A 14,266-nucleotide genomic window follows, 5' to 3' on the forward strand; every position below is an offset into this window, starting at 1 on the left:
CAAATTACTTATAAATATCAGTGCAATTAAGTGAATTATACTAATGTTACAGTAACAATATAAATTAAGCTTTAAATAAAAATGCCTAAAATAAATAATGTGTCGTTAATTTTTTTATTTGGTCTCAAGTTTTATAATTCCATTTGCTGATTCCAAAACTGTTAAGTTTTGTGTACATCATGCGCAGAATTAATGAATGCTGCTAATGTTATAAAGAGTCGTAAGCCATTTTGATCACTAGACAAAATTTACTGTTTCTGCGCATAGGCACGGTAAGCTCTATCCTGCGCCGCCGCTTCATCTTCAACGCTTCTTCTATAGTGACCTCCTGGGCCAGTTGTATCGAAGTCGCTTCCGTAATGCGATGATGAATACGTGTGGCTTTGGGACACTTGTGGATGCTTTACAATCTCGTATGTCGTCTTCTCATGAGACTCACCGCCTGCTACCAATTTCTTTAACCCAATTATCGCAGACAGTAATAGAGCAATCTTGCCAATAAGAAGAGCTTTTCCTGCTATGAGAGCAATCGCTTGGAATGCCATAGCGAGGAAACCACCCTTGATTGCAACACCCGCCATTATAGGCCCGATCATTTTCTTCAGTTTGCCCCTAGCTTGACTGAAGGATCTTCCAACATCGTCGCCTATGCTCTGCGGGGATATAATCACTCGATGAGTCTCCAAGAGCTTCGAGGTCGCTTGTTGAAGACATTTGTCAACTTCGTCCGAAGTCAGCGCGTTCAAATCACCTTCCGGTAGAGAAGACGGGTAAGCGCGGTTTTCCTCCTGTCTCTTAACTAATGAGACCCCGTCCATCAGCGGCAGTGACTCCATCCGAGCGGCCCTCTCCGCCAACTTTGCCGCTTGGATCTTGAAACACTTAAACATCTCCTGCGAATTTTCGCAGCTCTCGTACATTCTTCGCAGAATCTTCAGGCCCGCTCCGAAGGTGTCGGTGGAGGATGCGGCGAGGGTTGCACACAAGCACAGGACAATGCTAGCGCGGCACAGCATTTTGAATGGATTACCGCCAACGCTTGTGGAATTTGAACACCGGACTAGGGTCCAGTCTGTGCGGTTGCGCCTATTGAAATGTGTAGAAAACACATGCGCACTGGCATTTATCTATTTTCACCGGGAACCGCATTTATCTATAAATCTTTTAGAGCGTGCAATCGTTGCATCGTATGGTCGTGCACTGAGGCGTGCATGTGCATGTTTGTGATGTTGGTGGTGTGTGTCGCGGGCGCTGTTGGCCATTCGGTTGGTCAATGTCAGGGTCGATAATACGCTTTACGACTTTTCTGATACTTTCTGCGGAATTTATTTATTTACTTAGACCTGGCTTTCATGCGACAGTCTTCAAACTTCTGACAGTAGAGTCTTCACGGAGAGATAATGAACAAGAATTCATTGATTTGTACCAAACACAAATTGACAGCTATTGAAGGTTATATTCACCCCTTTATAGTATATGTCTTCGGAATAATAATGACACGATAAAATAATTCCTTTGTGAAAATAAAAATAACAAAATAATTTATAGAATTTAAAATCATGTGTTATTAAAGATGCTTTGACAACTATTTGAAAAACTATGTAAGCATAACTCTTCTGTATTATGTTGTTATATTATATCGGATTTTATTTTAAAATATTTCGTCGTCGTTTCAGCCCATGCTGTCCCATTGCAAGTCCTCTCCCAAGGGTACCTACGGAGGATATATCATAATTGCCACTCTTGACAAGCAGGTTGGCGATTGCAGTGTGGTATCATGGTATGCAGAAGACGCTCCTCTGTAAACTTGTTTGTGAGCTGTGGCAATCTTATATAATCAACGCACAAAGTGTGATTATATCCCAGGAATTGAACCCATGACCTACGGTTGCAAGTCTCACTCCTCTGCCGCTGGACTACAACCAATCCCATTTAAAAATAATAACGATTGGAAAATTAAGACTAATCAGTAAAAAGAAGAAATATGAAATCATTGCGATCTTATATTAGCAAATTAAATAAACAGATCTTTTATATGAAACTAATTATAAAATGCCATAGTCGTGCATGATAGTCGCTATGTATGGCAAGGTCATAAATTTAGATACCATTTTGCGACAGTACATGCTTTATCTAATGGACTTTCTTCCTGCTTCTTTTCCACAACTATAACATCTTTCGAAGCAGAGTAGAATCAAAATTATAAAAAGTTAACCATCAATAAGTGTGCTGTTAAAAGTTCCAATGATGAATAAATAAATTTTATCTATTTATAGTATCCATACTGTGGATGCAAAGTACATTGATATGTTTTTGAGTATCTCTATGCGATATATTTCTGTGTAATTATGATAATATCTATAGTGAATTATTCGCTTTTCAAAGGCATAGATATTACGTATTCTTTATACGTGATATAGATACATCTAGTATAATCTTTATAGGATTTACAGATAATATACTGAACTGGTAAGAATATTACCCCTTTATTTACCTTTAGGTACCTACTGATTTTTATTGTGTGCCAATTTTCTCAAGGAGTGGTTGTCCAGCAGTAGAAGAATGTGGGATACAGTCTTCTACATATATAGTTTATGCATTAATTATATAGGATTGTCACTGCGTACCATAATATCTATTTGCGATCGTCCATCCGCCTGTAAAGCGTGGCACTTATGTTATATCCCCCATAGATACCTTTAAGGGAGATCTAGGCATTGTAGTGGGCGTCTACGGGCTAAAACGATGACGACGACAGTTTTGGCCCACGACTAGTTTGACCGAAGATATAGTCAAGATCGCGGGAAGTCGTTGGATACTGGCTGCACAGTGGGCGTCAAAAAAAAAAGAAAATTTTCTTTATTCAATTTTATACTCATTTCAACACAAGAACAATTTCATTATAAGATTTTTGTTTTCAATTTGACGATCAGTTATAAGACCACTTTGGATCTTAAATTTCAAATAAAATGTAAAAAAATATCAATGACATAAATCAAGTATGCAAAAAATATAACGTATATTTATTTATTACCTATTTAGTACAAACTTTAATAAATAAGTTTTTTTGCTTATTACCAGAATCCAAATAATGCCTGCAACATAAAAGGAACGTGTTATCTACTCTCAATGGATTGACCAACGAGTTCATTGCGACTACATTATAAATATATTCCTCTTAATATTTTAGGATAGTTAAACTTTAATATCACCTTATTTCATTAGCAGCTGTGATAACTGACTGCTAATTTTGACCTTCAAATACGCATTGAGCTAACTTTTAGATATGAATATAAAAGAAACAATTTTGTCAAAAATAAATTAACTGACTGTCATCTTTTGGATTAATGTTTTAGATTTGGGCTAAGATATGACGATTTCTTTACAAATATATTCATCACCTCTTGGTAGCAGTGATGATGTTTATTAGTGAAGATTCGATGTCTAACAAGATCAGCAATCTTATTAGTGTACGTCTTACGCTTCGCTTGACTGTCCTTGGTGTCCACGCCAGAACCTTGAGGTTCCAGCGACCATCTGTTCTTTGCCCACGGGCACTTCAACTTGTAGATCCGGTGGGCCATGTCGGTGACTTTTGTTCATCATCGGACATCCCGTTCTTGATTCGATCTCGTAGAGAAATCCTGAGCTTCTATATTTTAATATTTTTATTAAATAGATAAATTAAAGATACATTATTTTTTGAAACCAATGGTTTCAAGATGCCGTAGCTAATGATATTATTGATCTGTAAAGATGAACTTGGAGCTAAAGTTTGACTTGGCTCTCTTCTTTTTGTTGACTATATCGCAGTACTTATTTACATTAGCACGACGATCAATTGTAGGTCACGGGTTCGATTCACGGGATATATATAAGACTATATATATTTCGTGCATTAATTATATAGGATTGCCATTGCTTACAAACAATTTTCTAGAGTTTGGGCAGCAACGTAATCTGCGTAACCTAATACGATACTGCGATCCAATGCAAAGCCTATTCAAAAGAATATATATTTGCCTCATTGTTTACAAAGTTCGAGTAATACTAACAGTTCTTGAAAAAAAGAACAAGTCTGTTCTAGAAGAAGTCACCGCTATATCCTCAAAGATTGTTTCCGATATAAGTATATGAACAATTATCCCCGAGAAACTCTTGTAATAAAATACCTTCTAGTATTGGCCTGTCAAATTACAAGAGTAAAATTTAATAATGGTATCCTACTTCTGAGTGATCATCCTATATGGGCTGATTGGGAGTAGGTGTAAAAATTTATACAGATATTGAATTTTAAACAAATACTTGTTTTAGGTTTTTTTTAAATCTATTCGTATATTACCAACCAAACTTTTTTATCTGCTAACATTTCAGCCAAAAAATAAAAAGATTGCTGCGTGTGCTAAACAAGTAAATATATATGTGTGCTTAAACGCCATATATTTCGACAGATTTCTACACAGACAACGTCTAATTAGACCAAAAACGTTGATAATTTTACACATAATCACTGACTGTATGAGTAATAAGGTAAACATTAATCATTCACGTGCCAGAGACGGCAACGTCGGCTTAGCAACAATAATTAAACGACACACGCTTGTTAACTGATTACAGGTTTCTGAAAGTGTTCTCTCTTATTTTCATTCTAGTCAGCATTGTGATGTTTTTATTTCTGAAACAAAGATGATAAATTTGTAATAAAATACACAGGCATATATCTGAACAGTTGGTTCATTAATTTATATAAATAGACACACCCACGTTTAAGACCATGCATAATTTCAAATTCAAATTTGTTTATTTAAGTAGGCATTTACATTTTTATTCTTCGATTATTATAACATTACATATAGCAAGCTACCACCGGTCCCGAATGCTGATCTGATGAGAAAATCTGGCCTAAAGCTCAACAGCTGCAGTGTGCATTATAATATCAATCGTAAAAAAAAATGTATAAATAAGTCAAGAAACCAAGTTTAACTAAGAACTTTTTAATGTAAATAGGATTTATTTAATAATGTACTTTTAATTTCAGATTTAATACAAATAAAAGTCTACGATGTCTTGTGGAATTTTATGATATATTTGCAAACTTAGAACCATGAAGGTTTTGTTAAATTTTTATAAACGAAATTTAGGCGGTACGAGTTAATTTTTATTTCATATATTTATCACGTGGCTGCATTATTATATAAGATCTTAAATTATGGTGCATAAATAATGTGTTATTAAAATTTATCTAATTAAACTTGTACAGTGTTAATATACTAGTCAGTAACAAATTAAATATAATAAAAGACTAACATAAAGAATATAAGATTATTAATGTTAAAAAACCTTTTTGTGGATAATTGCTTATGGTAAAACCTCCAACACAACTTCTAAGTTATCTTTTTTTTTATTAATGTCACGCTTGTTTATATCTTGATACCTCGCAAGTAGTTTGACTGACGAAAATTTTAATGATTACTTAATACTGTGCTTTTTATTTTTATTAACATTTTTACTTATATATTATTCAGAATAACTTCTTTAATGGCCCCTTTTATTAGGGCCTCACGTTCTTCCCTTTCTCATTTAGGGTCAGGGAACTTACAATTTGTGCTTAATTATTTCAGGTCCTACTTTTTATTTCTTTACTACTATCTCAGTCTTTTAAGAGCATTCATTCGGTCTTCTAACATACTTCATATGATCTTGCATAATCACCCATTTTTAGTTTCTTTATTTTCATCACCTTTAATCCTTCTCATTACTTCTCAAATATCACATGCATTGGGTTTTTAATTTTTTCCACTACTTACTTAGTGCTTAAACCATTTTTACTAAAATTAAATTTATAGATATGATCGCAGTTGGTATCACATTTAATTTTATTTATACTAATGTTTTGTTTACAATTTTACTTTCTATACATCTTTTACTTTTTTATCAGTTTATCGTTTTCTTATTTTATAAGCCTCCAAATGGAGATATCTATAGGGAGTTACCATAATTGCCATGATTGACAGGCTAGTTGGCGATCGCAGAATCATCTAGAAACCTGTTTATGTGCAGTAGCAATTCTTTATAATTAATGCATAACTTGTTTATTATATAAGATTGTTTTCCGAAAATCGAACACGTGACCTACGATCGCAAGTTTCAGTCCACTACCACTGCGCTACCTCTGCTTGAGTTCATATTTATATAAATTACATAAAGGCTGTATTTGTAGCGTATAATATATCCTTTTTTTATCATAGTTAAGTCTAAGTAATACACTATTTACAACGAGAGAGAATTACAATGGATCATTTAGTGTAATTTTTAAACAATGGTATAAACAAGCAAGACACACTTGTTCACGACTTAATCACGGTTCAGCAAATCTCTGTAGTTAAACTTACACAAAGCAAGGCGAAGATCACGGTATAATGTTTTTAAATTATTTGTAGAGCGTGTAATGTCGTCCAAATGTAATAAACATCACAAGTACAACTTTAATTATTTTCATAAAATATTATTCCGTTATTGTTTTTTTATGTTTAGAAATAATGATTATAGATATTAAATTTTACTTGTAAATATAAACCACGGAGTGATTTTATTTTAACACTTGAGATAGTCATATCTGCCATTTGTTATACCCTAATTAAAAATGAAAAAGAATTGGAAAACGGAAAAGTAAATGGTTATTCATCTTCGTCTTTTCAACCCATGGACGCCAACTGAAAAGCACTAATGATATCTATGTCCCCCATATATCATAATCTTGGCTGGTGATCCCCTTATGGTATTGGTATAGTATTATGGTACGCAGACAATATAAATTTAGGAATTACTAAAAAAATAGTAATAACAACCTTTTTCCAAAAAATTTTGTCTTACTTTTATACCATTCAAAACTAAAACGCATTTCAAAATAAAATCAAAGTAATAATTGAAAAGAGTAAGTCGGTTTAAAAATGCATGTACCGGGAAATGTAATATGGAAAAGCAATCCAGTGTAACGAGATCGGTAATAGAATAGAAAAGTCTTATTATAGATTAGATAGGGAAACATTCTCTAAACTCTATTCCTTCAGAAAATCTCAAAAGACACCTTTTCAAATTTTAACTTGAAATGAATTTCAAAGTGTAATATTTTTTTCTCAGTTAATGTTTTGACTTTTCGTATAATAATTATTATATTTATTTAGCGTTATCATTTGCCTCTAGTTTGCTTTGTATCTATATATATGTACATGATATACCTATTTCAACAAGTGTCTTTTGACACCTTAACGATTTTACAACATTGTCTAACTTAATCGTTATTTTTTTAGTTTAGTCTAATTTGTATCTATTTCTAAGGATGTCCAGAATTTAAACAGTTATTGCAAGAAATAAATAAAATGCGTGAAGAATGCTCTGAAATTGACGAACTCTCATAACCTGAAAGAGGAGATAGTGAGATTTCGAGAGATGAGCCGGATGAATTTTTTTAAAGTATCTATGAAATCGATAGCGAATATGAAAATTACTTGTCAAATACTGAAGAAAAAGTGGAAAATATTTTTAGTGTAATTAGAAGACGAAAGAGAATGAGGACGATAACAGATTCTGAACACAACAGTGAAGAAAATAATGAACAGGAGTATATTAAAATTGCTATTGATAGTATAATTTGAAGAAAAAACCGAAATAGGTTCCTGTGCTGGAAGACCTCATACCTTGCTATTTTCAAAGATGTATCTGGTCCAACTGGTTACTGGTAAACACAGCATTTCATTTACTATTTGACAACCATATCTTATCATTATGAAATGCACGGAATTGAAAGCACAAAGAGTTATGAAAAGAGAATAGAGTTTGTTCCGAGATAAATTGGATGAATATACAGGTATTTTGTATGTACGTGCAAATGAGCAAAAAAATTCAAAATGATAAAATATAGTGTGACGTGTAAGTGCTATTGAATAAATTGGAATAAACGCAAGAGTTCTCTACAAAGAAAGAACAGGTAATAATATTTCACGGAAAGATTTTTTGTCTTAGCTAGGAGAATAACTTGCAGCTGAGTGTAAAGAAAGGCATGATAAACAACAAATACAGCTATATTTTCAGCAGCCTTATGTAAAATCACTTCCTTTTCAAGAAGAGAAAAAAAGTGCTAAGGAAAATGTTGCTCAAGTAACAACTGAAATTTTTTCCCATTGTATAAAACATACATGCGGAAAGTGCTTAGTGGAGCAACAATCTATCTGCAAAAAGTGTTGTAAAGAATAAGGAAATATTTTTTGCATCTTTTTTATGTTATAGTTATATAGTTTTTATTGTTATAGTTATTTGCATTCAAACGCAAAGGTGTTAAAAAAACCTTTTGTTCTAAACATAATTACACAAAATTATGTCAGAAATAGTGTTAAAAATTGCCTGTATACCTGACATAGGCTTTTGCTTTTATCTCGTCTGGTGTTCTTATCTAAAAACGCAGTAAATCTGTTTATATAGACGGTAGTACCCGCAATTACATCTAAGTATCATCTTACCAGAGAAAGCGCTGTTGAAACATTCATACATATGTTGGAGAAATTAAAAACACTTGTACATTACACGATCCGCAATTGAAAATACAATTACGAACTTTAGGCACGATGTTGTTAAATCTGTATCTCTTATTATAATAGCCCAAGGTTGAATTTGCTACGTAATTTCTGGGTTAATAACGCATGCATTACCGTACATTTTTGAACATTATTTAGTATTCTAATTGAGTTAAATTAACATTTGAATGTGAACATTTAAGTTTTCAACAAACAGTTTCTTATCTAAATAGCTTGACGTGTATACAGGATGATGGGAAATAAGTCTGAAAACTTTAAAGGCATGATTGTTTAGATAACTTTCTGTCGGTTAATGCAGAAAATTATAAATTAATGGTTACAGAAATAATAAATAATATTTTTAAAAGTCGAATGAAAAAAAAAATTGTTTGGTCCTACGTTATTTGCCTCCCGTATTCTTATGGACAAAATACTTATTTTAAAGATTTCCTCATACATATTGATTTGAATTAGGTGTTAAAGCCTTTAAGGCTTTTGCTGACTAATGAACAACGCATTCAGCTCTTTGAAGGTTTAATGGCTATAAACAATCACCTGGTAACAACACTTTACTGATGGCAAATCTCTTTAACAAATCGTTGATACTATTTAGTCAAACTCTACAAATAATAGTAACATGTTATTATTGTTTATTTATTATATTAATAATTAATTGCACTTTATTGTACACCATAGACAAGTAAAATGTATGTTTATGCAATATTTAAACAATAAATCTACGTGTGATATTTATGTAGAGTTACAAGAAGCGGTCTTATTGTTCTACCAGTCTGTCTACCAGACAACCTTTGGATGAAGATGATAGACATGAAGAAGTCTGTTTATGGTTTACATACATTACTATATACACATATATATACACAAACATACTTATAAAAATATATATAGTACATAAATGTGTATATATATATATATACACATTTATGTATATATATACTATATACTCGTACATATGTATATGTATATACATACATGCATACATATGTATATACATATATTCATATACAATACAATTATTGTAGCTATTGTAGCAACACCAGGAGTCTTCTTGGAGGCCTACAATGGCTGCTTACTGGAAGGCACCTTTCCTACCGCGTGGAAACGACAGAGACTGGTACTTCTCCCTAAAGGTAAGAAGCCACCAGACGAGCCATCATCATACCGGCCCCTCTGTATGCTGGATACTGCGGGGAAAATACTAGAACGTATTATCCACAGCAGGATCGAAGCAGCAGTTGAACCCCACCTAGCTAACTCACAGTATGGGTTCAGAAAAGGCCGGTCTACGCTGGACGCTATAGAGCAAGTAGTCAATATAGCAAAACTAGCAGTGTCTGGGAAAAGATGGAAGAGAGGCTCGATAAAATACTGCCTGGTTGCCACCTTGGACATTAAAAACGCCTTTAACTCAGCAAAATGGGAGGTCATCATGGGGGCACTTAGCTCACTGAATGTACCTCTATACCTACGTAAAATAGTCGCTAGTTACTTCTCTGATAGGGTCCTCATATACACTACGGAAATCGGGACGGAGGAGTACAAAGTCACCGGAGGCGTCCCACAGGGGTCAGTACTAGGGCCACTTTTGTGGAACGCTATGTACGATGGACTCCTAAAGAAACATCTACCCAGCGAAACTAAACTCGTCGCATTCGCTGATGATCTAGCAGTCGTTATAGTAGCGAAACACGTGGAGGAAGTGAAGTGGGCATTTGAAAGATCCTTCCAAGTAATCACCCTGTGGATGAGGTCAGTCGGACTAGAACTGGCTGAGCAGAAGACGGAAGCAGTGCTCATTACTGGCAGGAGAGTTGCGGAGACCATCACACTCAATGTCGGCAGCTGTGAAATCGCAACTCAACCAGCTATACGGTACCTAGGAGTAATGATCGACCATAGGCTAAACTTTAAAGATCAGGCTGAGAGAGCAGCAGCGAAAGCGTCTCTGGTGACAGCTAAACTCTGCCGACTCATGCCTAATGTCGGAGGTCCCAAGCAAAACAGAAGGAAGTTATTAGCGTCGGTGACTACGTCAGTGCTTATGTACGGAGTACCCATATGGTCCGACGCACTGAGCAAACAGGAGTCCCGACGGAAAATCGCCTCTGTTTATAGAGTCAGCACTCTACGGGTAGCTAGCGCCTTTCGTACAGTATCGGAGGATGCAGCATGCGTGATAGCAGGTATGGTTCCTGTTGCGCTTCTTGCAGACGAAAGAACTGATCTGTACCGTAGCAAAAAAAGCAAATCAGACCCAACTTCAGCTGAACTTAGAATTCGGGGAAGACTGAAAAGCTTGCAACAGTGGCAATCGTCCTGGGATAAGTCGACGAAAGGAAAATGGACGCGTAAGCTTATACCAAACCTAGAGTCATGGGTGAACCGAGATCATGGAGAGTTGAACTACTACCTGACTCAGATGATATCCGGCCACGGCTGTTATCGAGCGTATCTCCATAGGTTCAAATACGAAGATTCCCCTGACTGTCCTAATTGTGTCGGAATGATTGAAGATGCAGAGCATGTCTTTTTCGTCTGCCCCCGATTTAACGAAGCCAGGAGGTCTTGGGAAGAAGGTGTAGGATGCAAAATCTATCCTGAAACTCTGATAGCTACAATGCTATCCTCGCCTTCGGCCTGGGAACTTACGAGCGCGTACTGTACGACGGTGCTAAAGGAGTTGCGTAAAATAGAGCAAGAGCGGAGGAAGTTGGCCTGAACAGCCACTCCATCAGAGAAAGCTGCGGCTAAATCCCCCCCGCGAAGTAATGCCTAACGGCCATGCCGTGGGGACCAGGGATACCGAAGAGAGAGGATTGTTTTTGGTCGGTATTGATCTAGATCGAGTCCGACATACGGGGCACCAACATCAGGCCTTATGATACGTAAACGTATTTTTAAACCTCTATAAAAAAAAAAAAAACATATATTCATATATATATATATATATATACATACATATGTGTATATATATATATATATATATATATATATATATATATATATATATATATATATATATATATATATATATATATATATATATACGTGACCATATAATGTACATATGATTGTCTACAACTTCGACATTAACTCAGTGTTATCCAAATCAAATATTCAATAGATCTCCATACTAACATAATTAGAAAATTAAAATAAAATCACAGCAGTATATAGATACTAGATAGATAATTTCTAACTATTTATTACAAGTATCTAAGAGTTCTTACGAACGTATACGTCATGCAAAAGATATTAACGTCATTTTCTTGAGTAAGTTTACCTAACACTACCAATTTAGCCTGTAAAAAATATGTTATTTTATATATTTATTTTAAATAGTCATATTGTATATTTATTGCATGAAACTTAAGACATAATTATGTTATAAAAATATTTTTAATGTAGAAGCGATATAATTTGAGTATTTTAAAAGTGCATTATTAAATGAGATATATACAAGGTGAATTTTTTTAAACCCAACGCTGGGTAAAAATGTTTTATCTTATCCTGTTAAATTTATAAGTTTAGTTTTAAAGGTTTTTCTTGTGTTTAATTTAACATGTTTGTCAGAGAGATGTGATCCTTATGATTGTCCCTATCGAACGATGCCGTAAAAGTGCAAGGTGTTATTTTTTCGAATTTTACGCGTTTCGAAACTCTGTGAATGCAGTTCTGTTTCATTTTAAAAATAAAGGATTGTTTCCTTTGAGTAAAATTGTCCATCTCCAGTATATACAGTACTTTTCCTCCAGGTGGCGTTAAAAAATTCCATCCTGTATATCATTGATACAGTGGTTCGAAAGAAATGTCATAGGCTAATACTATCCCTGGTGATGATAGCCAAACCGCGGGTCCCAAACTTTCTCCTTGTGATTGTAGTATCACTTCCATCGTTGCCCTGTTTAACCCTGAATAGATGTCATGCACACATAGCAGAAATAAAAAAAGTAATAGATTTAAATTGTACTGTTAAAAGTTAGATTGGGTTACTGAATAAAATTAAGTAAATAGAGAAGCCGTAAGGTTTTCCACAGTAGAGTGGGAAGCAAGCAAAGAGAAGAAGAAAAGTAATATATATAATAAGTTAACATAAGTACTTACTATTAAAACAATACAATTAGACCAAGTGAAGATATTATATAAAATAATAAAGTGGAGCTTAATCCTGTTAGTGCCAAGTAAATTTAAAAAATATACGCTAAAAGACGCCAGTAAAAAAGTGCATTTTTATAGATAATTTACATGAACAAGAAAAATATTCATGATTTCCGTTATAATGCATTCATAATTTTTTAATATTCTTTTCAGAAGATTTTATACTATGATAGAAAAAACACAGAAAGTAAATAAAATAAAAAAACATGTTTATTGACAAAGAAATTACAATAAAATATGATGAAAATGAACAAGATTTGTTTACAAACGTGTCTCTCTACTCAAAAACCGTGGAGTCCTTTTTTACACACGTGCGCGCCAAAAGTGATCTATCAAAAGGAGCGCTATAGCGACGCTGGCATTTTTCATGATTACCTATAGGAGCGCGACGGCGCTCCTTGGTACTAAAGACGTTAAGAGCCGATTAATCTAGGAAAATAAGAAATAGAATAGGTTACTATGTAATTAGGTTACTAGGTAATACGCAATTAAAAAGCAAACTGAAAAAATTATCTTTTATACAAAAAGTCTCTTCCTATTGACCGTAAAGGTATGAAAGCGTGTGAAAGAAAAAAAAACTTTTAACCCTTTAAGTGAAGCGGAAAAAGAAAACTAATAAACATAAAAATAAAAATCAAACAGCCCCTTAATGACACTAAGATATAGAATTAACATCAATCCTTACCAAAGCGTTGTAAATAACCTAAATCATATACGTAAAACCTATTGCAGAAAAAATTTGTCTTCTTTGATTATACGTAAGTGTAAATAGTATATCTATTGTATTATTGTAATCTGATCCCTCCCATTTGATGGAAGAGAATTATAAGAGTAACATAAAAATAAAAATAAAAAAAATCAACTCAGGCTAGCCTAGCATTCAGGCAATAAACTCATTAAATACTAAAATAGAAACTGTCGCACACAGAATGCGATTTTTATTTTCCAATCATAATAATCACAGTCTTGTAACTGTCAAACTCATTCGGTAAAGCACACGGAAGCGTTAACCATCGTCCAATTAAAACACATTTATTAATTACGTATTAATTCCGTGTCGAATACATGCAAAGTTGTTGTTGCATGGACCTATTGATTAGATACAATTTTCAATGTAGATAGGAAATGCGTATAGTATTAAATAACATTTTATTATAATTCGTACTTCGGATGTGTATATTGTACTTGTATACATATATTTTGTATTACTGTGATGATTTTATATACACGCTAGCAGGCCCGGCAGACTTTGTTTTTCCCTATAAATTATTTGTAGAGCATAATATATACTTAACCCTTAATAGCCTGATTAACGAACGTGATTTCTTTTTTAATATTACTGTGTTTGCTTGTGGGTCTAGATGAACGAAAAAATAGATTTTTTTTTAATTTCGTTCGTACAGCCAACCTATAAAAAAGTCCAATAGTAATGTGAACATTCGGTTTAAAAGAATTGCATCAAAATTGAAACTCTAGGCTATTAAGGGTTAAAACTATCATATTGTTATCGTGTGAAG

General features: G+C 33.9%; 1 protein-coding gene across 1 annotated transcript; it reads right to left on the reverse strand.

Moving 5' to 3' along the window:
* Positions 1-248: 248 nt before the first annotated feature.
* Positions 249-1,016, reverse strand: LOC137926062 (uncharacterized). Its single transcript, XM_068769601.1, has one exon. It carries the CDS (start codon positions 1,014-1,016, stop codon positions 249-251), a length of 768 nt encoding a protein of 255 aa, XP_068625702.1.
* Between the last annotated feature and the right edge of the window lie 13,250 nt (positions 1,017-14,266).

This window comes from Battus philenor, unplaced genomic scaffold, assembly GCF_028537555.1.
Source record: "Battus philenor isolate CCGP_79_NKW_IND1 unplaced genomic scaffold, ilBatPhil1.0.hap1 SCAF_28, whole genome shotgun sequence".
Classification (NCBI taxonomy): domain Eukaryota; kingdom Metazoa; phylum Arthropoda; class Insecta; order Lepidoptera; family Papilionidae; genus Battus; species Battus philenor.

Coding starts and splice junctions, on each gene's coding strand:
- LOC137926062 (XM_068769601.1), bottom strand. CDS start 1,016: ATGCTGTGCCGCGCTAGCATTGTCCTGTGCTTGTGTGCAACCCTCGCC.